We start from the raw sequence: 26,342 nt of genomic DNA on the forward strand, positions 1-26,342 counted from the left end.
CGTGCACCTGATCAGTTTTCCCCTTTGCACTGGCTGATAGAAAGCTCAGGGCAAATAGGTGGTTGATCTCCAGCAAAAGTCTAGAATACTTTTGGTACCCGTTTGAGATACAAATACACTGAGTGGCCATATTATTATGCGTTCAGAGATCATAATAATCTGGCCACTCAGTGTATAATGCTGATCACCTGATAATCCATGGAATATAAATTCTAATAGTAATTTCAAATCCAGCATTAAGTATATGGGGCTCTCTTTTGTTTGTTGAGAGAAATCAACATAAAACCCTGTGTTAACTATGGAGACGTTTGCTAGTGCAGTGGGCAGAGAGATGCACCACCGGTCCCCCTGCAAGGAAGGGCTGTATCTCAGCTGTGGGAAATGCTGTCAGCAGACGGCCTCCAGCTGTCAGCAAGTTCAAGGTCTATTTAAGCGGCAGGGAGCTGCCTCTTTTGTCTGAGGTCAAGCTCTATTAGCGGGCAGCCTGTGTCAGGGGCCTAAGGGAGGTGGGGCTGCAACAGCCAGTCATGTCCGCTGCTGCTTGGACAGTTATTTCCCTGGTGGGCGGAGGCTTGGCTGAGCCCTCATCACAGGTCAGCTTCTTCCGCTGCCCAATCCTGCTCCAGCCTCTTTCTGTTCACAGATGGAGATCCCAAATAAGCATCCTGCCCCGCAACTTCCAGAGAACTGACTTGCGACACAGACAGGAGTGCTTCTCGTTCCAGCCACTCGTCTTCTCACCAGAGTCCGTCTTTGGCTACTGATCTTCCTCAGTAGAAAACGCCTTCCTGGCATGTCCTTCGGTCATGACCTGCGTGCCACTTCTTTATCTCCACGTGGGCCTTCTGCAGCTTCGGAAGCTTGCCTGTTCTTTCTGAGGTGACCTAGTTCTGGTGACTATAGTCAAGGGGTCTCTATGGTCAGGTGAAAGCTTCTTTCTGAAAATGACCTATTTGTGTCCTTGGAACTGGCATGTCCCACAGCATCCAAGTTTGAAATCTCCTAGTGGAAGATGGGAACCTGCCCAGTGGGTACGTCATTTGAGGTTTTCATGATGCTGAAAAGAGAAAGGAAGGAAGAACCGGAATGAGGAAAATTAATTTTTTAGTTACAAAAGCAGAAAATAGAGGAGATCATGGTTTTTGGCTAGGGACCTCCCATGAATCTATCATGGGAAATGCAGGCTTCCGCTTTGCCTTAAAGACTGTTACAAATCTTACAATCCACTGCAGGCTTAGGGTCAGCAATTCTGGTGGCAAAAGACTGGAGGAAAGTAAAATAGAGGAGAAAAATCAGAGTTAGTTCTTCCTTATGAAATTATTCTGCCAACTCACTACATATTTAGGTTCAATTGTTTCATTTTTTAGAGATTTAAACAATTATTTTATTTTTAAAATACGTTTTTATTGATTTCAGAGAGGAAGGGAGAGGGGGAGAGAGATAGAAACATCAATGATGAGAGAGAATCATTGATCGGCTGCCTCCTGCATGCTCCACACTGGGGATCAAGCCTGCACCCCACAACCTGGGCATGTGTCCTGACCGGGGATCAAACTGTGATCTCCTAGTTTATAGGTTGATGCTCAACCACAGAACCACACCGGCCTGGCTAAACAATCCTATCTAATAATAGAGTAATATGCAAATTAGACGTCACTCCACGACAAAAATGGCAGCCCCCATACCCACAAGATGGCGGCGCCCAGTCCCCTCAGCTAGCGGGTCCTCGCCAGGGCGATCTGGAAGCCGCCTGGAGTTGGGGGAGGACCAGGGCCTGACGCCATGGCGATTGGTAAGCCCAGAAGCCTGCGGAGGACCAGGGCCCGTAGCCGTGGTGACCGGGAAGCCGCCTGGAGCTGGCAGAGGAGCTGGGCCTGTTACGGGCGATCTGGAAGCCGCCAGGAGCCGGCGGAGGACCAGGGCCGTCGCCGCAGCGATTGGGAAGCTGCCTGGAGCCTGCGGAGGACCAGGAAGCCGCCTGGAGCCTGCGGAGGACCAGGAAGCCGCCTGGAGCCTGCGGAGGACCAGGAAGCCGCCTGGAGCCTGCGGAGGACCAGGAAGCCGCCTGGAGCCTGCGCAGGACCAGGGCCGTCGCCGTGGCGATCGGAAAGCCGCCTGGAGCCTGCGGAGGACCAGGAAGCCGCCTGGAGCATGCGGAGGACCAGGGCCTGTGGCCTTGGCGATCAGGAAGCCGCCTGGAGCCTGCGGAGGACCAGGAAGCCGCCTGGAGCCTGTGGATGACCAGGAAGCCGCCTGGAGCCTGTGGAGGACCAGGAAGCCGCCTGGAGCCTGCGCAGGACCAGGGCCGTCGCCACGGCGATCGGAAAGCCGCCTGGAGCCTGCGGAGGACCAGGAAGCCGCCTGGAGCCTGCGGAGGACCAGGAAGCCGCCTGGAGCCTGCGGAGGACCAGGAAGCCGCCTGGAGCCTGCGGAGGACCAGGAAGCCCCCTGGAGCCTGCGCAGGACCAGGGCCTTCGCTGCAGCGATCGGAAAGCCGCCTGGAGCCTGCGGAGGACCAGGAAGCCGCCTGGAGCATGCGGAGGACCAGGGCCCGTTGCCACGGTGATCGGGAAGCTGCCTGGAGACTGCGGAGGACCAGGAAGCCGCCTGGAGCATGCGGAGGACCAGGGCCTGTGGCCATGGCAATCAGGAAGCCGCCTGGAGCCTGCGGAGGACCAGGAAGCCGCCTGGAGCCTGTGGAGGACCAGGAAGCCGCCTGGAGCCTGCGCAGGACCAGGGCCGTCGCCACGGCGATCGGAAAGCCGCCTGGAGCCTGCGGAGGACCAGGAAGCCGCCTGGAGCCTGCGGAGGACCAGGAAGCCGCCTGGAGCCTGCGGAGGACCAGGAAGCCGCCTGGAGCCTGCGGAGGACCAGGAAGCCGCCTGGAGCCTGTGGAGGACCAGGAAGCCGCATGGAGCCTGCGCAGGACCAGGGCCGTCACTGAGGCGATCGGAAAGCCGCCTGGAGCCTGCGGAGGACCAGGAAGCCGCCTGGAGCATGCGGAGGACCAGGGCCTGTGGCCGTGGCGATCAGGAAGCCGCCTGGAGCCTGCGGAGGACCAGGAAGCCGCCTGGAGCCTGCGCAGGACCAGGGCCGTCGCCGCGGCGATCGGAAAGCCGCCTGGAGCCTGTGGAGGACCAGGAAGCAGCCTGGAGCCTGTGGAGGACCAGGAAGCTGCCTGGAGCCTGTGCAGGACCAAGGCCGTCGCCGCGGCGATCGGAAAGCCGCCTGGAGCCTGTGGAGGACCAGGAAGCCGCCTGGAGCTGGTAGAGGAGCTGGGCCTGTTACGCGGCGATCTGGAAGCCACCAGGAGCCGGCGGAGGACCAGGGCCCATCGCCACTGCCATCGGGAAGCCCAGAAGCCTGCAGAGGAGCTGGGCCTGTTGCTCGGCGATCTGGAAGCCGCCAGGAGCCGGTGGAGGACCAGGGCTGTCGCCGCAGCGATCTGGAAGCCGCCAGGAGCCGGCGGAGGAGCAGGACCCCTCGCTGTGGTGATCAGAAGCCCAGGAGCCTGCAGAGGAGCTGGGCCCAGCGCGTGGCGATCTGGAAGCCGCCAGGAGCCAGCTGAGGAGCAGGGCATGGAGTCTTCCTGATTGTCGCTGAGGCGATCGGGAAGACTCCAGTGCCAGCAGAGCAGGGCATGGCGGCTTCCTGATCTCGGCAGCTGGGAAGCCGCCAGACCCTGCAAAGCCGGGCCTGGTGGCTTCCTTAGTGCGGCAGTGGCAGGGAAGTCCCCAGACATGGCAGACAGAGCCCAGACAGCAGGGCTTGAGGGCTTCCTTAGTGGGCAGTGGCGATGGGAACACCCCCAGGTCCCGCAGACAGAGCCTGGACAACAGGGCATGGGGGCTTCCTTAGTGTGTCCATGTCTGGGAAGCCCCTAGGCCGGGCAGACAGAGCACACTGCAGGGCATTGGGGCTTCCTTCACATGGCACATGGCGGCAGCAGGCAGAGAGTGACAGCAGGGCATGGGGGCTTCATCTCCATGGCTGCAGGGAAACCTTCAGGCCCCGGAGAGAGCAAAGAACCATGGGGAGTGGGCCTAAGCCATCAGTAGGATATCCTCTGAGAGCTCCTGGATTGTAGAGGGTGCAGGTTGGGCTGAGGGACCCCGTGCACGAATTTCGTGCACCGGGCCTCTAGTTATTTTATAATTAAGTAAAATATTTACATGGTTCCAAAGTAAAATCCTTAAAATCAGGGATATTTATTCAGAGAAGTCTAGTTTTCCTCCTTGTCATCTCCATCTTGTTAATTCGTTTTTCTTGTAGGAAAATTTGTAAAAACTATAAATATATATTTATAACCATACCCTCCCCTTTCTCAGAAAAACAGTAGCAAACTAAACACACGTTTTTTTCCAACTTGCTTTTCCACTTAACACTTTTGGCAATCACGCTAGGATATTACGTAAAGGTATTTTTCATTTTTTAAAATTGTTGACACTATTACAGATGTCTCCATCCTCCCCCCCACCTTTGCCCACTCCCACCCAGCCTCTGGCCCCTCCTCCCTCAGGCCATCACCAGACTGTGTCTATGGGTAACACATATATGTCCTTTGGCTAATCTTTTCGCCTTCTTTCATCCCATCCCCTCCACCCCTATCCCCACTGAGATCTGTCCATCTGTTCCATGTATCTATGCCTCTGGTTCTATTTTGTCCGTTTATTTTGTTCATTAGATTCCACATATGAGTGAGATCATATGGTATTTGTCTTTCTCTGACTGGCTTATTTCACTTAGCATAATAATCTCCAGGTTTATCCATGCTATTGCAAAAGGTAAGAGTTCCTTTTTTTATGGCTGCATAGTATCCCATGGTGTTAATGTACCACCGCTTTTTTATCCACCCATTTACTGATGGGCACTTGGGCTTTTTCCAGATCTTGGTTATTGTAAATAATGCTGTATATATTGTTTCTGATTGGTGTATTGGTAGTCTTAGGATAAATTCCAAGAAGTGGGATCAGTACTTCTCATTTTTTGTACAGCTTCAAAATACTCTCTTGTATGGAGTTATCAGAATTACTCAACTAGTCCTCTTATGGTCATACGGGCTGTTTCCAATCTTTTGCTATTACAAAAAGTGCTATAAAGTATAGCTTTCTGCACACATCTTCTCATATATTTTACAGTACAACTTTTTTTAAAACATATTTTTATTGATTTCAGAGAGGAAGGGAGAGGGAGAGAGAGATAGAAACATCAATGATGAGAATCATTGATTGGCTGCCTCCTGCACGCCCCCCACTGGGGATTGAGCCTGAAACCTGGGCATATGCCCTGACCAGGAATCAAACCAGTGACCTCTTGGTTCCTGGGTCGACACTCAACCGCTGAGCTACAGCCGGCGGGGCTACAGTACAACTTTGAGATACATTGCTAGATGTGCAACTGCCAGACCAAAAACGAAAAACATAAATAAAGTTGCTTGATGTTGCCAAATTCTCTATGCTGGTTGTGCCATCATGTATTCCAACTAGCAGTGTCTGAGAATGACTACTTCCCCATAGCCTCACCCAGCGTATGTTGTCAAACTTTTGCATTTATGTCACTTTGACGGGTAAGAAACAGTGACATAGTAATTCACATTTTTCTTGTTATCAGCAAGATTGAACACCTTTTCATATGTTTAAGGGCCACTTGCATTATTTTCTATCATATCTGATCATATCTCTTGTGTATTTTACTACAGGCCATTGGCCTTTTTCTGTTCTACTTTTAAAAGGATTAGCTAACATTCTAAAGAAGGACAACAGATGCATCAACAGAGAATTACAAGAAAATGTAGTGAGGACATTGATGGTTAGAGTAATACAGTTTTAAAAAATAAAACAGGCCCGGCTGGTGTGGCTCAGTGGTTGAGCATCTACCTATGATCCAGGAGGTCACGGTTTGATTCTCAGTCAGGGCACATGCCTAGGTTACAGGCTCAATCCCCAGGGAAAGCTGTGTAGGAGGCAGCCAATCAATGATTCTTTCTCATCATTGATGTATCAATCTCCCTCTCCCTCTTCCTTCTTCTCTGAAATCAATACAAATATATATATATATTTAAATACCAAATTTGTTCCTGGAGACATGGGAATGAAAGGAGGACGCCCTGAGTCAGCAGGAGCAGAGGGTGAGGGCTCACAGTGTGGTGAGGCAGGGTTTCCCAGAGGAAGTGCCATTTGAACTGTAGGCGAGGAATGGGAGGGGGCTGGAGGATGGGGTGGGCATGGAGGGTATTTTGGACAAAGGGGACGGCTTGAGAAAAAGGCTCAGAGGGGAAAAACAGCTAACAGAACTGTGCATAGCAAAAATACAAGTTCATCACTGCAGGAGGTCATAGTCATGGTCATGGCCAAGAGGGGGAGATGGGGCTGCAGAGCTCTCAAAGCCATTCCAGGGGCTTGGACTTGATTCTGTAGGCAATGAGGACCCTTGTGGGTGTTAAACAGGCAGAGTCTGGTCAGTCTTGGGTTTACATAGAAGATGCTTGACTGTGGGGAGAAGGAGCTTGCGGCAAAAAGCCTGGGGACAGGGCCCCAGGAGGCAGCTGTTGAAGTGGTTCAGGGAAGTGACAATGAGGACCTGAACTAAGGCAGAGATGACAGGAATGGAGCAGAGACGTTTGGGAAATGTGCTGAATAGAGGTTACAAGGGGTCAGATGACCTCCGTTTTCCTGCTTGGGTGACTGGCAAGTAGTAGTAGTACCACAAAATTAGACAGAGAAAACAAAAGTAAGAAAGAAAACCAAGGCCAATCAATAAAGCGAAGTGCGGATTTGTGTATGCTGCATGGCAGGCTACCAGGGCAGTTAAAATTCAGCCCAAATTATCTTAAAATGTTGTGACAGCTACTGAACTTGTTACAGGGGATTAAAGATGATTTCCTGTGGCCACCAGATGCATTTAAAATTTGCATGGACAAAATGCCTTTTGTTCATGAAACAATAGCAGCCTCCTCTGCTGAAATAGGGTTTGCTGCTTGGCACAAATGACATTTGGCTATTGTCTTGCTTCGCTAATTTAACAATGACTCCAGAGTTGATCACCACTTCCACAGTACAAGGTGGAGGCCAACGCAGCATCCCTGCAAAGCACATCCTGGTCCAACACTTAGGAAAGCATTAAGTTATACACTGTAATGACGTAAAAGCAATGGTAACTGGAAACTTGCGTTCAGCAGTGGTATATATCTCTAGGCAAATATAGGTCAGAATTTGCTAAAATTACACACTAGCGTTCAAATATCCTATTACTAAGCACACTTTCCAAACTGGGGAGCTTTGGCACCCCGGTACTAGTAAATCTTTCTTTATAAATTTCAGCACAAAATATTTTTTTAAATATGTTTATTGATTTCAGAGAGGAAGGGAGAGGAAGAAAGAGATAGAAACATCAGTGATGAGAGAGAATCATTGATCGGCTGCCTCCTGCACACCCCCTACTGGGGTTTGAACCCGAAACCCCAGCATGTGCCCTGACCGGGAATAAAACCGTGACCTCCTGGTTCATAGGTCAACACTCAACCAATGAGCCACACTAGCCGGGCACCTCCTATATTTCCGTTTTCAGGCAACAATCATGGAAAACACATGGAATGGAGTCACAGACTTGGCTTTAAATCTCAACCACTCTTATTGTGTAACACCGACAAGTTGATTTTTCTGTAAAATGAGAAGTGTTATGCCTACCTATAGGGCAAAGGAGATAATGTATATAAAATGCTTTTCACCGTACATGACACATAGTATCTGCTCAATAAATATTTGCTATAACATTAGTCTTGTCACCCCTCTCCTTCACCTTTGCCACTCCCCAATATTACCTTAGAAAACACACACACAATTAACCCAAATTTAAAGTGTGACCACCATGACCTTACTTTCTATATTTGGGTTTGCAAGGCCCAGCTCACAAAAGGGTCTATAGTCTTCCTCCTACTCATTTAGCTAGAATTCAGGTAAGTTGGCACCACAATTACAGTGGTGTTATTTCCCGCCCGTCCAGTCAACCCAACGTCCCACAGTTGCTTTTTCTATAAAAACACACAGTTTTTAAACAATGAAAACCACAGGACATTATCATTGCTATCTCCTAATTGCTAAACCATACATTAAGAAACAATAAATAATTAAAGCAAGTGTTTTAGCAACAATAATGGCCACATCTTCCAAATGTGCAAATAGTTATTGTTACCAGAGACTGAGCCCCTCGGGGTTTTTTCCCAGTGAGCCCCTCGGGGTTTTTTCCCAGTGAGCCCCTCGGGGTTTTTTCCCAGTGAGCCCCTCGGGGTTTTTTCCCAGTGAGCCCCTCGGGGTTTTTTCCCAGTGAGCCCCTCGGGGTTTTTCCCCAGCAATCTGATACAGGGAGAGGTTGCCTAAGGAGCTAACCAAAAGGTACAGGAGAGCAGGAAGCAGTCAGGACTACAAGCCACCCTCTTCCCTCCAACCCGGGGAGCTTTCCTCCCCCCTCTGGCTTACAAAAGAATCTGTCCCGTCTTTTTCTCATGCAGCGCTGAGGATACCAAAAGCCTTTGGAATTTGCTCTAATGTTTATGTGGTCTTCCTCTGCACACCGGCTTAATGTTCCGTGAAATCGTCTTCACTGAGCAATGGACAAATATAATTGCAGGCTTCCTATGTGCCAGACACCGTGCTGAACACTTCCCCGGAAGTTTTCTCATGATCTCCACAGTGATGCTATGGCACAGAATTACTCTCCCCTACTTGTTGATAAGCTCAGTGAGTTCCAGGGGCTAGTGTCACCGCTGTGCTTATTGTCCCCGAGTGACCAAGAATGTAGAATCCCAAGTCTGGTTAATTATTTCTGAGTTGTTATAGCTGAAACCTAAGTTTGATTATCAACAAACACATTTGTCAAAATGGTACTGTTGTTGTTAATCCTCACCCGAGGATATTTTTTCATTGATTTTTAGGGAGAGTGGAAGATAGAGGGAAAGACAGAGAGAAACATCGATGTGAGAGAAACACATCGATTGGTTACCTCCTGCACAAGCCCCGACCAGGGCCCGGGCCGGGGAGGAGCCTGCAACCAAGGTATGTGCCCTTGATCGGAATCAAACCCGGGACCTTGGTCCACAGGCTGATGCTCTATCCACTGAGCCAAACCAGCTAGGGAAAATGGTACTTTTAATAGGAGTGACATCCTCCCATGTGGTCACAGGTAGAAGCTATTCTCTGTTGTGCTATTGTAACTTCCCGGCCTGTGAACGCAGTGGTGCAACAGTAACATTCAATCCTCGGCTTTCTTACCGTAATACCCCTCCTACCTTTGAAATCAAAGAAAATCAATCTACTTCCAAATTTCTCCTTTTTTCTCTCCACCAACACGAATCTCTGGAAGTCCCACATGCTTCCTTTACTGCTATCCCATATACCAGTGGTGAGCAAACTCATTAGTCAACAGAGCCAAATATCAACAGTACAACGATTGAAATTTCTTTTGAGAGCCAAGTTTTTTAAACTTAAACTTCTTCTAATGCCAATTCTTCAAAATAGACTCGCCCAGGCCGTGGTATTTTGTGGAAGAGCCACACTCAAGGGGCCAAAGAGCCGCATGTGGCTTGCGAGCCGCAGTTTGCCAACCACAGCCATATACTGTTGCTCTTCACCTCCCTCCCCATTTTAACTTTAATTTTTCTATTACATTTGACATTCAATATTATATTCGTTTCAGGTGTACAGCATTGTGGTTAGACTTTTATATCTTACGAAGTGATCTCCCTGATAAGTCTAGTACCCACTTGGCCCCATACATAGTTATTATAATAGTACTGACTATGTTCCCTATGCTGTACTTGAATCCTCATGACGGTTCTGTAACTGCCAATTTATACTTCTTAATCCCTTTACCTTTTACATCCAGTCCCCCAAGTTTCCTCTCATCTGTCAACCCTCAGACCATTCTTTGTAACTATGAGTCTGTTTCTATTGTGTTTGTTTGTTTATTTAGTTTTTTTAGATTCCATGTATAAATGAAATCATATGGTATTTGTCTTTCTCTGTATGATTTATTTCACTTAGTATAATATCTGGTAGGTCCAACCATGCTGTTGCAAATGGTAAAATTTCATTCCTTTTTATGGCTGAGTAATGTTCCATTGTATATGTGTACCACTTCTATTTTATCCAGTTGTCTATTGATGGACATTTAGGTTGATTCCATATCTTGGCTATCCTATATAATAAAGAGATCGTATGCAAATTGACCCTCACACCCTCACAAGATGGCCGCCCCCACATTGTCATAAGATGGTCAGCAGGGGAGGGCTGTTGGGGGTGACCAGGCCTGCAGGGGAGAGCAGTTGGGGGGGACCAGGCCTGCAGGGGAGGGCAGTTGGGGGTGACCGGGCCTATAGGTGAGGGCAGTTGGGAGTGGTCAGGTCGGCAGGGGAGCAGTTAGGTGTCAATCAGGCTGGCAGGCAGAAGCGGGTTAGGGGCAATCAGGCAGCAGGCAGGTGAGCAGTTAGGAGCCAGCAGTCCCAGATTGTGAAAGGGGTGCAGGCTGGGCTGAGGGACAGCCCGCCCCCATGCACGAATTTCATGCACCAGGCCTCTAGTTGTAAATAATACCACAATGAACAAAGGGATGCATATATCTTTTTTAATTAGTGTTTTAGATTTCTTCAGATAAATACCCAGGAGTGGAATGGCTGGGTCATATGATAGTTCTATTTCAAATTTTTTTAGTAATCTCCATACTGTTCCCCAGTCTGGCTGCACCAATCTACATTCCCACCAGCAGTGCACGAGGGTTTCCTTTTCTCCACATCCTCACCAATAGTTGTGGTTTGCTGATTTATTGATGATGGCCATTCTGATAGGTGTGAGGTGATATCTCATTGTGATTTTAATTTGCAGTTCTCTGATGATTAGTGACTTTGAGTATCTTTACACACAGGCTCTTGCTCTTTAAGTTCTCACTTGGCTGTTGCTCAAGCCAGTGAAGTCCCTCTCCACGTTGGCCCCTAGCCAAAGAATTCAGGTAATCTCTGCTCCCGACTGCTTCTGGGCTCCCAGCTACCCCATTCTCTGTGCCACCATTCTGACTCAGACTCACACCAGGAAGAGAGATAAGAGATGACCCCTTGGAGGGCCACCAACAAGACAACACAATTTGTGTAACAGCTCTTTGGATGACTTAATGAGCATACTACTAACACACAGGGTCAACTAGACACCACTGATTTGCACACCCCTCTACGCTAACCCTCAGGTCTTTAGTTGAATACAATGCCCTTTGCCATACTTACCTTTTGCTCCTAATGAATGATCTCTGCTGCCTGGAGAAACCTACCTGTGGGAAATTTCTTTCATCACACCCTCCCTCCGCCCAGCGCCCTTTTCCTGTCCCTCACCCAGCTCACCAGACGCGCTTCAAGTTATTTTCTCTAGAAACTCCCAGGTCTCTCTGAAAACACGGGGTGTGGTGAGCTCCCGGGAGGAAGCAGAGAGGGAATGTTTCCCCGTGCACAGCCAGGAACCAGCCCTTCTTACTTCTCCGAGGAGATGTACTTTCATGATGGAATATAAATATTTACTTTCATTGTTTGTTCATTTATTTTGTTCTTTTGATTCCACATGTAAGTGAAGTCACATGGTGCTTGTCTCTCTCTATTTCACTTACGAAGTGGAGTGTCTTATATTCGTCTAGCTTCCCAAGATGAAGCATAATTTACAGTAGTTCCTCGTTGAAACGTTTCATGTCAATGTTAGACCTTTGACACTGAGAGAGAAGACAGAGCTTCTTACTATTGGCCAATCACTTGCCGAGCCATAGAAGGAGCATTCCAATCTATGGAAATTGATCCTCAAAGAGGGTCATTACAAACATTCATAAAAGTAGCTGTCACCTTTTACTTGAAATGAATCAGACACTAGTTTATAGTCTGGGTATTTGGTCTAGTCTTAAGAAAACACTTCACTTCTTTGTAAATTTATATTTTTTAGCAAATTCAGCAGGATTTCAATGGGAAAAATAACTTTTATTATATATTTTATGTGGTTTTTTAAAAAAAAACTTAATCTTTTTATTCAACTCTAATGCAACATTTAAAATGTGATTTCAAATGTCTGGGAACAGTTTGAGCTGAGGAGGGTGACATCCAGGAAAGAACACATGGCCCTGGCTGGCGTGGTTCCGTGGTTAGAGCATTGCCTGGCACACTCAGGTTTGATATCTGGTCAAGGGGACATACTTGGGTTGCAGGTTCGATCCCTGGCCCTGGTTGTTACACATGCAGGAGGCAACCAATTGATTTGTCTCTCTCACCTCTCTCTCTCTCTCTCTCCCCCCCCCTTCCCCCCCCCCTCCCCCCGCTTCCACTCTCTCTAAAAATCAATGGGGAAAATATCCTCAAGTGAGGATTAACAACAACAACAAAACAACAACAAAAAAGAAAGAACACAGGAATGTGTCTGGGACCTCAGTGTTGGGAGAAGTTAAGACCCCTCCCGAATCCCCACTACGACACAACCTGAATGAGAGAAGTTTAACCCAAACCAAGTTAAATTCTCCGAATCAAGGAAAATAAACGTTGTGGTGGAGAACGAATCGTGGACTAGAGGAAAAATAGCAAGATGTAAGAGAAGGGTTTGGGAGGCTGGGAGGCAGCGAGGGAGGGGCACACAGGACCCCGAGGAGGTGGATCACAGCAACTTCCCCAAGAAACTGGAGAAGGCTAATTGCAGGCAATGTCTAATTTTTAGTATTAAGTTGTTTGTTATCTGTGCTTTGCTGTATTCCATTTGGCAGCTTCTTGTTGGTGGCATTTGGGGGAGTTTAAGAAAGCGGGCAGGGCCTGTCGTAAAAGAAAACTGAGGGCAAGAAGAGCACCTCAGTGGCAGGTGGGGTGGGGAGGGGTGGGGGATGATTCCAGAGAGAACAGTGACAAAGGGAAGAATAAACCTGCCGGGGACCCTCCAAAATCCTAGAAGAGAGGATTTCCACAATCAGAGGGAGGGGAGTAGCACAAGGCATTTCATTAGGGGTATTGCAGTAACAGCTGAACCTTAGCTGGTTTTGCTCAGTGGATAGAGTATCAGCCTGTGGACTGAAAGGTCCCGGGTTCGATTCTGGTCAAGGGCACATACCTCAGTTGCAGGCTCCATCCTGGCCCTAGTTGGGTTGAGTGTGGGAAGCAACTAATTGATGTGCCCCTCTCACATCAATGTTTCTCTCTCAGTCTCTCCCCCTCCATTCCACTCTCTCTAAAAGATCAATGGAGCCCTAGCGGGTTTGGCTCAGTGGATAGACCGTCAGCCTGCGGACTGAAGGGTCCCAGGTTTGATTCCGGTCAAGGGCACATGCCCAGGTTGCAGGTTCGATCCCCAGTAGGAGGGGGCGTGCAGGAGGCAGCCCATCAATGATTCTCTCATCATTGATGTTTCTATCTCTCTCTTCCTCTCCCTTCCTCTCTGAAATCAATAAAAATGTATTTTTTAAAAAAAGATCAATGGAAAAATACCCTTTCGTGAGGATTAACAAAACAAACAACAACCAGCGGAGCCCAGAGGCTGAAAAGCCTGAGGATTTCAGGTACTGATATCTCACACCTACATGTAGCCATAGTCCAAATCAAAGGGTAGGCCAAAAATAACGAAAATATTTGAAAATAATGTTTTATTACTATAAAAAGTTTAAGTAATGAGGGCCGTGGTTGTTTAATCATTGGGGTGTGTAATCTCAACTTTATAAAATGTATGAAAGCTGGAGTATTTTTAAGTTGATGAAATCATAGCTACATTCCTTATTTTGGATGACTCACAGTTTCTTTATATAAGCTGAACATTGTTCTTACAGCAGCCAGCACTGGAGTTTCTCTTTGGTTGGAAACTTAATTATTTTTTGGTCATTTAAGGTGAAGAAGGAGAAGCCCTGAGGTATGGTCTAAAGGAGCCTATGAAACAGATAGTTTTAAATCATTCCACAAAAAAATAAAAGGAATGTGGGGGGTGGGAATGGCAATGAGAGAGGCAGGGCAGGAAGGAGGAAGTGATGTGGACTGAAGAACTTAGAAGGATGGAAGTGGACAGAAATGGTGTGTTAGTTCATCTGTTGCTGTATCACAAAATATCCCAAAACTTAGTGGCTGTTTCCTGCAGGCCCCCTACTGGGGATGGAGCCTGCAACTCAGCACGTGCCCTTGACTAGAATCGAACCCAAGACCCTTCAGTCCACAGGCTGATGCTCTCTCCACTGAGCCAAACCAGCTAGGGCTAATTGTGTATTTTTAAAATTACCTCTGATTTTCAGGGCAAAATTTAAACAATTTTAAATTCAAAAGATGTCATCTTGTCCCGTGGCTTGATTAATTATATTTTTTAATCAGCTAAAACTTATCCATTCCTAAGAAACCCGGTCTCCATTAGCCTCTATCTTGATCAGTTGTGTCCCAAAGCCACATTACAACAGATTCTTGGTCATCTGAATACCAAAATGCTCTTAGATAATTGGGGAAAAAAGACACACCAGCCGGGCCAGAGTGTTCAGTGGTTGAATGTTGACTTCAACTCCCCCTCAGGGCACATGCCCAGGTTGTGTGCTCCATCCCCAGTACGGGGTGTGCAGGAGGCAGCCAACCAATGATTCTCTCTCATCATTGATGTTTCTCTCTCTCTCTCCTTCTCCCTTCCTCTCTGAAATCAATAAATATATATTTTTAAAAAACCCCAAAACACCAGTGAGTAGAATTTCTTGCATCCACCAAACAAGCTCTCCAGGGGAAACACAGTAAAAAACAAACAAACAAACAAACAAACAAACAAACAACAACAACAAAAAAGCCACGAGGCTGGAACTCGATGTTGACATTATCCAAGCACAGTATGGCCTATCCTGCTCCCTGGTGTTCGGTGATGTTGTCCTCAGGTTTCCAAAGTTCTAAAATAAATTAATGTGCATAAGAAGAGGGGGTTTCAAACACGAGAACCATGCTATGATAGCACATCACAGAATCGCATTTACTAGAGCGAAGCACAAGGAGGGGGAAAAAAGTAAACCAGCTCCTCCTCCCAGCATTTAGAGGTGACACGCAGTGTGGGCCTGCTCACCGTCACCAGAGACTGTTCATTCTGCAAGCGGTTTTGGTAGCACACAAAGGCACTGTTTGCCCTTATCTAAGCCACCTGAACTAGCTCAAGTAACCACCGGGGATTCATTCTCGTCCCTCCTCCAGAGCAGGGGAGCTGAGAACAGACCTGGCCTCTGTTTCAGACGGAAGTCATCGACCCTTTCGTGCAACCACACGGGGCGGGAGGCGAGCCCTCCTGAGCCTGTGCCCATCCCCTGGCGCGGCCAGATTCTGAGCCCAGCGTGCGGGGGGCGCTGGAATGCTTGGCAAGCGTCCGCGCCGTGAAACGCGTCATTGTGCTGAGCATGTTCCCACGTCGGACTCTCAAAATGCTCAGTTCCCTGGAAAATGTTCCAAAGAAGTTTCACTGTATTAGGCTTTGTCTTCTCATCTTTCACAAAGGCCGTCGGCCCTCTGTTCAGACGGGGGTTGCCTTTCCATGGGCATTTCTGTTGGCCCCGAGCCACGGAGACGAGAGCCACAGTCACGGGGCCACGGAGGGGGAAGGCTGGGGGCGGGGGTAACGCGCCCCAGTGTTTGCCCCCACAGTCACCATGCGTATCTGTTAGTTTTTGAAGATATTGCCAAAGAAATTTGTTTACAGTGATCACTCATCGTTGTTTTTGAAAAGTGAAGTAATTGACCACATGATAAAGAGTTTGAAATTAGTTAATGTCAGAATATAAAGCATCAGCTTTTAGGTTGAAATCTACGATTTGAATTATTTAAAATACAGACGTCAAACTGTTTAATGTCAGATACGTGCATTATACTTAGAAACTACCAACCACTAAATTTTCACAGAAAGAAAATAAAAGAGCTTTCTGATTATTGTAAATTTACAAAAAAAAAAAAAAGATAGGGATTTCTGCAAAATCACTGTCAAGAAAAATAAAGTAACACCAATTGGTCACATTTCAGTGGATTCTGCCTTCAACGCAGATTAGCTTATTTCTTTTAATTTAAATAAATAAGAAGGCACAGCTAGGCCAATTAAGCATTTTGTTTTTCTTTCACTGCACAGAAATCTAAGTCATCTTTATTGATTTTCTGAAAGCAGCGCATTTAGCAGCTTTGAACATTATTGAGAGAATGTCAGAAAGAAGCTTGAAATGCATTAAAGATATCAAAATACTCAGAGGCTGATTAAAGGGTGGGGTGCCAGCCAAGAGATTTTATTTATTTATTTATTATTTTTTTTTTTAAACCAAGAGATTTTAAACACAGTCACTTGTTTGATCCCAAGGTAAGACTTTTGGTCAACTTTTTTTGAAGGTATTCTTTAGAGTGTTCTGAATTATTATGATTCTTTTGGGAGTGTTAGTCACTCATTCTCTTTTTTTTTTTTCTATGAGGTCAGGATCTACTTAAAACTTATTTAAAAGCCATACAAATTTTGTGTCTGGAAAATAGGGTTCTACTTCCACGGATATCCCAAATATAGACTGCATTATATCGCTGACGGTTAGCTGTCACGGAAGAGACAAAAGTAAATCTGATCGTGGAGAAGTCTTGGTAGGAAATGGGCATTGAGGTAAAGACAACTTTTGATTCTTAGAATTAAAAATTTTTAATAACTATAAGGTGATTTTCTCTCCACCTGAGGATATATTTAGAGAGAGAGAGAGAGAGAAACATTGATGTGAGAGAGAGACACCGATTGGTTGCATAGGTACACCAGGCCAGGAATTGAACCCCGGAAACTTTTGGAGTACAGGCCAATGCTTCAACCAACTGAGCCACCCAGCCAGGGTGATCTAAGGCGATCTTTTGATAACATATCAAGTAACTTGGACATTATTTTCAAAATTGCATCTTGCTAAAAGACACTCCTCAGTGTCAGCACAATTCTCTGGCCCTGTACTGCTTTTTTTTTTTTTTTTTTTTTTTTTTTTGCTTTTTTATTTGGACCCAGTTGGGGAAGCAGTGAAAATAAAGTTAACGTGGCATTGATCAAACCTCTCTTATTTTGAGAGCATCTGGATCTCATTCTTCTTACTGGGTAGTATTACCATTGTTCTGCTTTATTTTTTTTGACTGTTTGTGTGGAAGGATAACCCCAGCAGGCTTGACAAGTGGGAAGACAGGTGTGACTACCTGACTTTGGTGTTGGCCTGCTGAATTGAGTGGCAGAGAGAAATGCTAGTACTTTTTAATAAATATGTATGAAATACACGGCAGTATAATAATAATATTAAAAGGGGGATGGGGGAAAGGAGTGTGTTAGGAGAAAGGATTACTGTCTACAGTAATTGAATCCTCCAGCCTCAGAGAGCTGTAAGATTAGATAAATATAAACACTGTTTTATTGCTTAAAATCTTAAAGATACTTCTAAGAAAATGCTCTTCGTTTTATTTTCTTTACAGAAACATTAAAAAAAGTGGCCATACAACAGGGTAACAGAGAGTTTTAGTAAATGTGGTTTGAATTATGTTCAGATGAATACAAAGGGACATGTTTTCTGGAAGAAGTGTCTAAGATTTTTTTTTAATTGCTTAAAACGGTTTAAGATTTGATATAGGCTTTGTGGGGGAGCTTCAGTCTTCTTGCAAATCTAATACCGCTAGACTGTAAGCTGCTCAAAAGAAAATGTGGCATCCCTCCTCTCCCTGCTCCCCCGCCCCCCGTGCCTACTACTTTGTACACAATAGGAGCTGAGAAATACTGTTGCCTGAATTACTAATGCATAACAGTCAAAAGCACTTTCATTACCAAATGAGAGCATTTACACTACGGTTATCCCCCAAATCTCTTGCTGCTCATTTATGAAATCCTATCTGCCATGAGATGCAACATCTACTTAGAACAATGAAAACAGAATATCTTTCTTGTATTCCGTATTCTCCTTTCACCGTGGATTTGTTTCCATGATAGCAGACACATTTGCCTTGTTTCCATTACTCAGTACAGTAAAACTGTCTGGGTTTGTCAGGAGAGATGTGTATCCAGCTGTGCGCCGAAATACAGTACACGACTGGCATGCTTGTCGCAGTTGCTCTGTGGCCTATTACTCTCTATTGCATTACTGTGTGATATTTACTATGCGTGCCATCAGCTCCATTCTTTCCTCTCCTTCGTGGGCGGTGCCTGTGCCTGGTGCTTCCAAATCCTTCCTTGCTCCCCCTTTCTGACCCCTGTGCCCCCCAGCTATCTCCTATCTAGCTCATCCCAGTCTAGGATGCTAAACAAACAAACAAACAAACCAAGTTTCCCTTGCCGGCACTTACTGGTAATGTCCAAAGTCCCAAAAGAAAGTGAGAATGACTCAGATGAAGGGAGATAGACAAAAGAGAGGAGGAATCCAGGGACAGATATTCCGATCAGGTGAGTCTCACGGGGAGAGAGGATGAGGAAGGGGGTACAGGCATGATCGCATCTCCTTTGTACTTTCTCTGCGAATAACCCTGGGAGGAGCCAGGTACACAGACGGCAGGCTGAGGTCTCACAGCGGTGGCCAGTGGGTTAGTGTGCACACTGTTGTGATTGCTTTTCCTTTTCAAATGCACCACTATGAAAACAGCAGACTGCGTGTACAAATGTCAATGTCCAGCTACTCTTGAAAAGCTGGGAGACCTGGCCTCACCTTCCTGCATGGCAGCGGTTGGCTGGAGCTGAGCAGAGCTTCCTGCACCCCATGGTTTAAGGAGACCCTGAAACACACACACACACACACACACACACACACACACACACACACACACAACTCTTGCACACAATAACAGATTTATTTACCCAGATGTCACAGACTGAGGTTACCCAGTTGTGCAGATAAAACAGACTTAAAGTGGCGAAAAGTTTTGGATTTAGAACTCGGCTCCTCCACTCACTTCATTACCGTCTAGAGCAGTGGTCGGCAAACTCATTAGTCAACAGAGCGGCAAACTGTGGCTTGGGAGCCGCATGTGGCTCTCGAGCCGCAGTTTGCCAACCACTGGTCTAGAGGTGAGCCTCGCTCTGCCCTTCTGTAGATGGGGAGGGGATGCTGCTCTCTGCCCTCACCGGGTCGTCATGGGGATCCAGCATGGATGGACCTGGAGAGCGTTATGCTGAGTGAAATATGTCAGAGAAACACAAATACCATATGATTTCACTTATATGTGGAATCTAATGAACAAAATAAACAAGCAAACAAAATGGAAGTAGATTCATAGATACAGAAAACAGACTGACAGCTATTAGAGGGGAGGAGGTTGAGGGATAGGGTGTAAAAGGTGAAGGGATTAAGCAAAAAACAAACAACAACAAAACCATCTTATAGACACAGACAACAGTGTGGTGATTACCAGAGGGAGAGGGGTGTGGGAGGAGGTAGAAGAGGGTAAAAGGAGGTATAAATGGGGATGGAGGAAGACTTGACTTGGGGTGGTGAACACACAATACCGAATACAGATGATGTATTATAAAATAGTACACCCAAAACCTATATAATTTTATTAACCAATGTCACCCCAATAAATGTAATAAAAATTTAAAAATATTTTACTTTAAAATAATGATTTAACTGAAAGTACTGAGTACCCACTCTGTTGCATGTTTTTGTTGATCATTCCTTTGGGTTGTGTTATTCACTCTGTGAAATATTTTAGAATACAAATAGGCGTGGGTGTAATATGGCAATTTAGGTATGCATAATGGCACCTGGGAGAACAGAAGATGGCTATGGCCAGTTCAGGGTCCTTCAGGACCCGGCACCTCACATTCTGGGGTTCCTTTACCCCACATCTTCCTGCTTCAGGTTGCCTCCAAGGACCTAGTGTGGCTCCTGGAAGTTCAAGGTGTCGTCTGTTTTCGAGTTCCTCTTCACTCCCCACCATTTAAGCCATTCCGGGAAGATATGGAGCACAGTGCTCCCACTCCTGGGACCCACTCCCAGCAGACTGAAGCCTTAGGTGACACAGGACAAGCCACAGAGATTTTCTTTTCCTTCCTTCCTCCCTCCTTCCCTCTCTCCCTCCCTCCCTCCCTCCCTCCCTCCCTCCCTCCCTCCCTCCCTTCCTCCCTCCCTCCCTTCCTCCTCCCTTCCTCCTTTTCTTCTCTTCAGTTAGAAATGAATCTATACTTTAGCAGTCCCTATTCCAGTTTATCATCATTTCAGCTCAACTCTGTCTTTAAAATTCCTATAATAATAATCTTCCCTCCCATGCTCATCCCTCCCCCGAGTTACATGGGTGCAGGACACGCAGCCCTGACTCCTAACAATTCCGAGAAGCCGGGATCCTGGGCCCGTGTTCTCACAAGCCCGTCTGGCGGCCCCTGGCCCCTCTCCCTCCGCAGCACGCTCACAGCTTCCCTGCCACCTCCTGTGCTAACACCTCTCTCCAGGCCACGTCCCTCCCAGAACACAGACGCAGGCTCCCTCCTGTCCTCCCTGCCCTGCGCACAGAAAGCTGCCGGGTCCCACATTCTTTCCTGGAGGGCGGGCAGCTACAGAAGAACATTGCACACGTGATGGAAAACCACGGGAGACTCAAGGTTTAAAAGCCTTGTTTGCAGAGGAGCGAGGCCGCCTGCCTGCCTTCCTGCCTGCCTCTGCCGTCCAGCTGAGTTGCTGAATCTTGGAGCCCGTCTTGCCTCCTTGTGTAGGAACTGATGTCTGTCAGGGTCTCATTCCCCATCCCCTCCCACCCTGCCCTCCCCACGCACACGGAACATGCTTCAAACGCGATCATCTCTACAGCCTGCACTCGGCTCCCACTGGAATCGGCTTTTTAATCCTTGAGGACAGCATTGAGCACCAGGCTAAGGCATCTCCGTGTGGCCTGTTCCCCTGGCCCAAGGCTTCCACCAGAAACCCTGCCTCTCAGAGCCCCGCCCCGACGCTGTGAGTTCGCCTGAAGACCACATTGAAAGCCACCAAAGACACTGAGGTCTAGGGTCAAAGCATTTGGGTGCTTTTCTATTTCAGGAGAGATCCTGAGGGTGCCTTGGACCTCCTTAACGGAGGGCGCATTCTCAGGAAAGAAGGGCAGAATTCAGTTCGGAGGTAAGCAGGCTTTGACCCCCTACTGTATGTGTATCGGTGGTGTGGCCTTCGGGACAAAGGACAGAACATGGGGTGCTCTCTGGTGCTCCGACCACACTCCCTGACTCTCTCCTTTTCTTCTCCCTTTTGAGAATTTCCAAATGACGCAGGAAAGCGAACCATGTGAGTGAAACACAGCATCCGGAAGCTTTAGTGTTTGTGGTGTCTGTTGCCACAAAGAATGAAAAAAAATAAAATCTTGAAGGCTGATATTTATATGGTGAGTGTGGATAGCAATTATGTTCTGCTCAGGTTCTGAATTTCCAGGTGGATAGTAGAGGAGTGTGGGTGTGGGTGTGGGTGTGGGTGGGGGGGGTCCTAACCTCCCCCAGCCCCCGCCCCCCAGGACTGCATTTTTCAAGCAAAGAATAAAGGAAGCTTTTTTCTTTCTTTTTTTGCAAAGGTTGGCTTCCAGCTCCCATTGTAAATTTATGCCCCTGACATCCAACAATACGTTATCCGCACCTGTGTCAGACAGGGGAGGAGCGGCTTGTCTCCGCTTAGGCTTCACCAGGCTCACAGTGATAACCAATTTTTCCAACACCCGCCCCCTCCCCATTCCTCATTTCCTTGTTCGCTCCCAGAGGTATGTTGTATTTCATTTTAAAGTGCTTAGAGACTACAGCAATATGCGCTATATAAATAATAAATGGAATGCAATCGAATTGGAAAAAGTCTTGGACCCCTGATTTTGGCTTACCTCCCAAAACAGACAGATTGTAGACATGCAAAAGCTGCTTCTTGGACAGGCTGGGGTTTATTTTTCTCTCCCTTTCTGAGGACCGTCGTTTCATATACTTGCGGGGATCCTGGTGTGCCTGCTTGGAGGTTAGGGGAAGTTCAGAGCCTCCCATCTCCATTGTTCACGGTGGATGTGCTCAGCGTGGAGTTTCCCTGCCGATGGGATACAATGAATAAAGTCAGGGAAGGGAGAGCAGGGGGAAAGGGCGGCGTCTAATAGGGTGGGATCAGACAAAACCAACAACAAGCAGGTGCTGACTTTGTACCAGGCATTGTGCTTGGGATACAAAGAACACCGAGAAACCAGCTCCGTTCCCAAAAGACAAGCGAGGCGCCACGCACAGTTATCACAGGCAGCCACGTATGATCGATGCTCGGAGGGAGGCGGTGGCCCGGGGGGAGGCGGAGTCCATTTCACTCTGGAAAGGCTGCCTACTTGGGTCTTGGATCGGATTTTGGAGCCGTGAGGACAAGCACTTGATGGAGAAAATAGAGTAAGCGGAGGTATAGAAACAGAAAAGCAGCAGTGGGTGTGGGGAACCCATGGCGGGGCATAAAGAGGCTGAGCCCAGGCTGAAGAGCAATGAAAGGAAGGGCGTCACTTCAGGAGGTCCTTCCTTCCGGACGCTTCCTAACGAATCCTCGCCTCATCGGCTACACAGCCTCGTGAGATGGATACTCTCATTCTCACTGTGCACAGAAGCAAACCCGAGGGTGACGTATTAGCACAGGATGGGACTTGAACCCGGGCCTTGTGAGTCTGCAGCCAGGGCTCGGTTACTGCTGTCCACACGCCCTTCCCATTGCCTCAGAGCCAGGACTCAGGGTTTGGGACTTGCTTATGGACAGTAGGAGCCACTGAAGACTCTTTCAGGAAGGGAGAAAGAGAGCCAGGTCAGAAAAGAGAATCTTCTTTAAAACGTTCAATTCCTACCTGTATGAAAGGGCCTCAGAGCAAGGGGTGCGGATGGGGCAGTCGGCAGGCAAGGGGCAGTGCTCATTTCCCGACTGCCCTGTTAATATATCTGATCCACTTAACAATCTGATAGAAGATTCCAGACCATTCTCTAGTAACCTGACGTTAGTCAAATGTTTAAAGTAACCTGGTGTGTGCAGCAGCGGAGGTGATTTCCCCCCCTCTTTCTTTGGTTTTCAGAGGCTGAGTCGTATTAAAGGCACCTCTTCCAAACTTAGTGCAAATTAAAGTCACTGAAACATCCAGAGCCAGAGCACTCGTGTGAGCCTGGTGATGGAGGAGCTGGGGGAATCACTGGGAAAAGTAATTTGAAATTAGAGACCACGTCCTACAAATATTAATTTTTGGAAATTTGGAAACCTGTGTAACCCAACGTGTTTATTTTCTCATTATGTAATAATAGAAAGTAAACAAAAATTGTTGTATTCCCTTAATAAAATGTTATATATTTGTTAAAATAGAAGATATCAGCACCGGATCAGATTATGGAAATATTTATAATGTAATGTTACATGAAAAAAAATGAGTATATGATTATAGTTTTTTAAAAATCTGTATATGTATTAGTAACTACAGGATAAAATAGAAAAAAATGGTTATTGTATTGACTTGCACTTTTTTTTTCTCTAAAATTCTGGTTCTCTTGTTTTGAACATTTTCTAAGGGTATTATTTTCTAAATGTCATGGTTGTAGACAGAGGCAATGAGGGTGAAAGGGGACAGGAAACCCATTACTAAGAGCAGTAATATCAAACCGCAATCAATGCCTTTTACTCTGAGTACTAGCAAAGGAAATGCAGTTGTTTGTTTTATCAAACCAGAAATGCTTGGTATTGAATGCAGGGAACATATAGAACCTCTTTTTTTAAATGTATGCTTTGTAGCTATCATCAGGAAAACATTCCCTTTATTTTTTTCAGTTGCAGATGTCTTCATCTGTCTGAATAGGTTTATTAAGGGCAGCTCTGCCTAAAGGCAAAGAAATGGATAAGAACGTTAAAGTCTCTTTTAGGGGTACAATTGTATGACTATCACCCTAGACATTCACAGCTATTACAGAATAAAGAAAATAAATAGCCGTAAAGGAAGTAATGGAAGCATGGCTAAGAGTGCTTTATCTCTGGTTAAAAACATGATTATAATATGGAGAGAAATACGCCTTTTTTCATTTTTACTGGTACATTATAAAAATGTAATAATGTAAGAATAACTGAAATAATAACGAACAATATTTTACAAGGTACTTTCATACCCATTACCTTTACAGTTTTATATAAAGTACCATATTGGTCCACAAATGACTATAATGCCCTTAATTTGCCTTCCCACTTTAATTTTAGGATAACCATTATTATGAAAATACAATAGTTTAAAAAAATCTAAGTGTAGATGTCATTGTGATAGGTACTTTCCAGAATAATATATCTTGAACATAGATCTAACCTGTGAGAGTTTATGTTCTAAAATGGATAGCGTGGATGGAGACGTATATCAGAGGACAGACAGCTCAGTAAGATGAAGGACAAAGAGAGGAAAGACAAAGGCATGGCTTGGAGAGAATTGCCCGTAGACACATAAGAGTCGCAAATACAATACAGGTTCTCACTTCCCTATGCTTTAGAGTTCTGTGAAAGGCTGGCTGTTGAGTCTATTCTTTTTTTTTTTTTTTTTTTTTTCAATCCTTACCCAAGGATATTTTTTCCATTGATTTTAGAGAGAGTGGAAGAGAGAGGGAAAGACAGAGCAAAATATCGATGTGAGAGAAACACATTGATTGATTGCCTCCTGCACGTGCCCCATCCAGGGCCCGGGGAGGAGCCTGCAGCTAAGGTATGTGCCGTTGACAGGAATGGAGCCCGGGACCCTTCAGTCCGTGGGCTGAATGCTGTATCCACTGAGCCAAACCGGCTGGGGTTGGTTGAGATTATTCTTTGGCACAGACCCCAGAAAACAAGTTTTCCTGATTCCACATCCTAAAACATGAATGTGAATCTAAGAATAATAAAATATGGGGTCAAATATTTGTAACATACGGTAGACGTTGATAAGAGCTGATTTTTAAATGCAGATGAGTTTTGTGAACAAACATTGGGGCGTGGATAATGTCTGAGCAGAGAGGGGAGACCATCACTGGGTTAAATAATGAGACATAGAGGACTGGCTTCCAAGAGATGGGCAGGGGGCAGACGTGGTGGGTTCTTCCCGCTAAGGGTATACAGATGCTGTGTGCCTGGCGCTAGAAGCTGACCTCAGAGACTCTTTGGGGTGAGAGCAAGCACCAAGAGCACGCATGAGAGTGTTCTCCAGACATGCCGAGGCCCAGTGCAGATCCGAGGGGAGACAGCAGGGGCCCCCGGGTGCCCAGGCACAGCACAGTGAATCCTGCCATGGGTGGGCTGTGCAGACTCCTGCCAGACCTAACCGTTGAGCTCAGGGCGCCCACCAGCTTTGGGCGGGCCAAGTTAATATCCGGAAGGAATCACGTATGTTCTGAAGTTGCCTTGAGAGGGACCAAGACAGATTTCTAATTTTTCCAGCCAGGCCAGAGAAGGGAATAAACTCGGGAGGGGGGACTCTAGTGAGGAGTCCAATGACCAGGATGGGACCAAAAAGGACACCAATTCAGAGGCTGTATGGGGCGAATAGGGCACTGCTTCCCAGTCAGTGCCACACGGGATTCCCACTGATTCCCACTGGGGATCTCCGTCCTTGCTGCCCACGTCAGAACCGGAGCGCAGCTGAGCCTCCCGTGGTGTCAGGGGACCCGCACCGGGCAGGTGAAATCCACTCTCAGAGGAGCTGGAACCCGAAGCCCCAAGATTGGACCTGGGGGCTGAGTAGGAAGGGATCGCATTCTCCCAGACATTGGGAGAGACCTAAGAGTAATGGTGGTTTAAAGGGGGAATAGTGGGTGGAGATGGCGTAGAATAGGAAGGTAAAGCATGTTCTGGCTTTTTCGGCTTTCAGCTCAGAAGAGGCTTAGGTGCAACTTTCTTCGGTCGTCCAAAATCTGGGTTCATCCGAAACCACCTTCCTCAAAGTCCTATACCTGAGGTGCACTGGTGGGGAAGTGGGTGCCACGTCTGCCCTGGCCCCCAAGATCGGCCCCCTGGGCCTGTCTCCAAAAAAGGCTGGAGATGACGTTGCCAAAGCAACCGGTGATTGGAGGGGTCTGAGGATTACAGTGAAACTGACCATTCGGAACAGACAGGCCCAGGGGGAGGCAGTGCCCTCTGCCTCTGCCCTGATCACCAAAGCTCTCAAAGGACCGCCAAGAGACAGGAAGAAGCAAAATAAGACAAAACAAAACATTAAGCACAGTGGAAATATCACTTTTGATGAGATTGTCAGCATTGCCCGATAGATGCAGCAATGACCTTCAGCTAGAGAACTCTCCGGAAGCATTAAAGTGATGCTGGGGACTGCCCAGTCTGTGGGCTGCAATGTTGATGGCCACCACCCTCATGACATCATGGATGACATCAATAGTGGTGCGGTGGAATGCCCAGCTAGTTAA

At 46.9% G+C, this 26,342-nt stretch overlaps 1 protein-coding gene across 1 annotated transcript; it reads left to right on the top strand.

Moving 5' to 3' along the window:
- Nucleotides 1–1,782: 1,782 nt before the first annotated feature.
- Nucleotides 1,783–26,342, top strand: LOC307099033 (large ribosomal subunit protein uL11-like; the record flags this gene model as incomplete). Its single annotated transcript, XM_079770248.1, is given in 7 exon segments — nt 1,783–1,792; nt 5,732–5,793; nt 19,822–19,975; nt 20,992–21,069; nt 25,867–26,186; nt 26,189–26,205; nt 26,207–26,342. Coding segments are annotated over 7 exon segments (777 nt in total).

Source organism: Cnephaeus nilssonii (assembly GCF_951640355.1).
Source record: "Cnephaeus nilssonii genome assembly, chromosome: 5".
NCBI lineage: Eukaryota > Metazoa > Chordata > Mammalia > Chiroptera > Vespertilionidae > Cnephaeus > Cnephaeus nilssonii.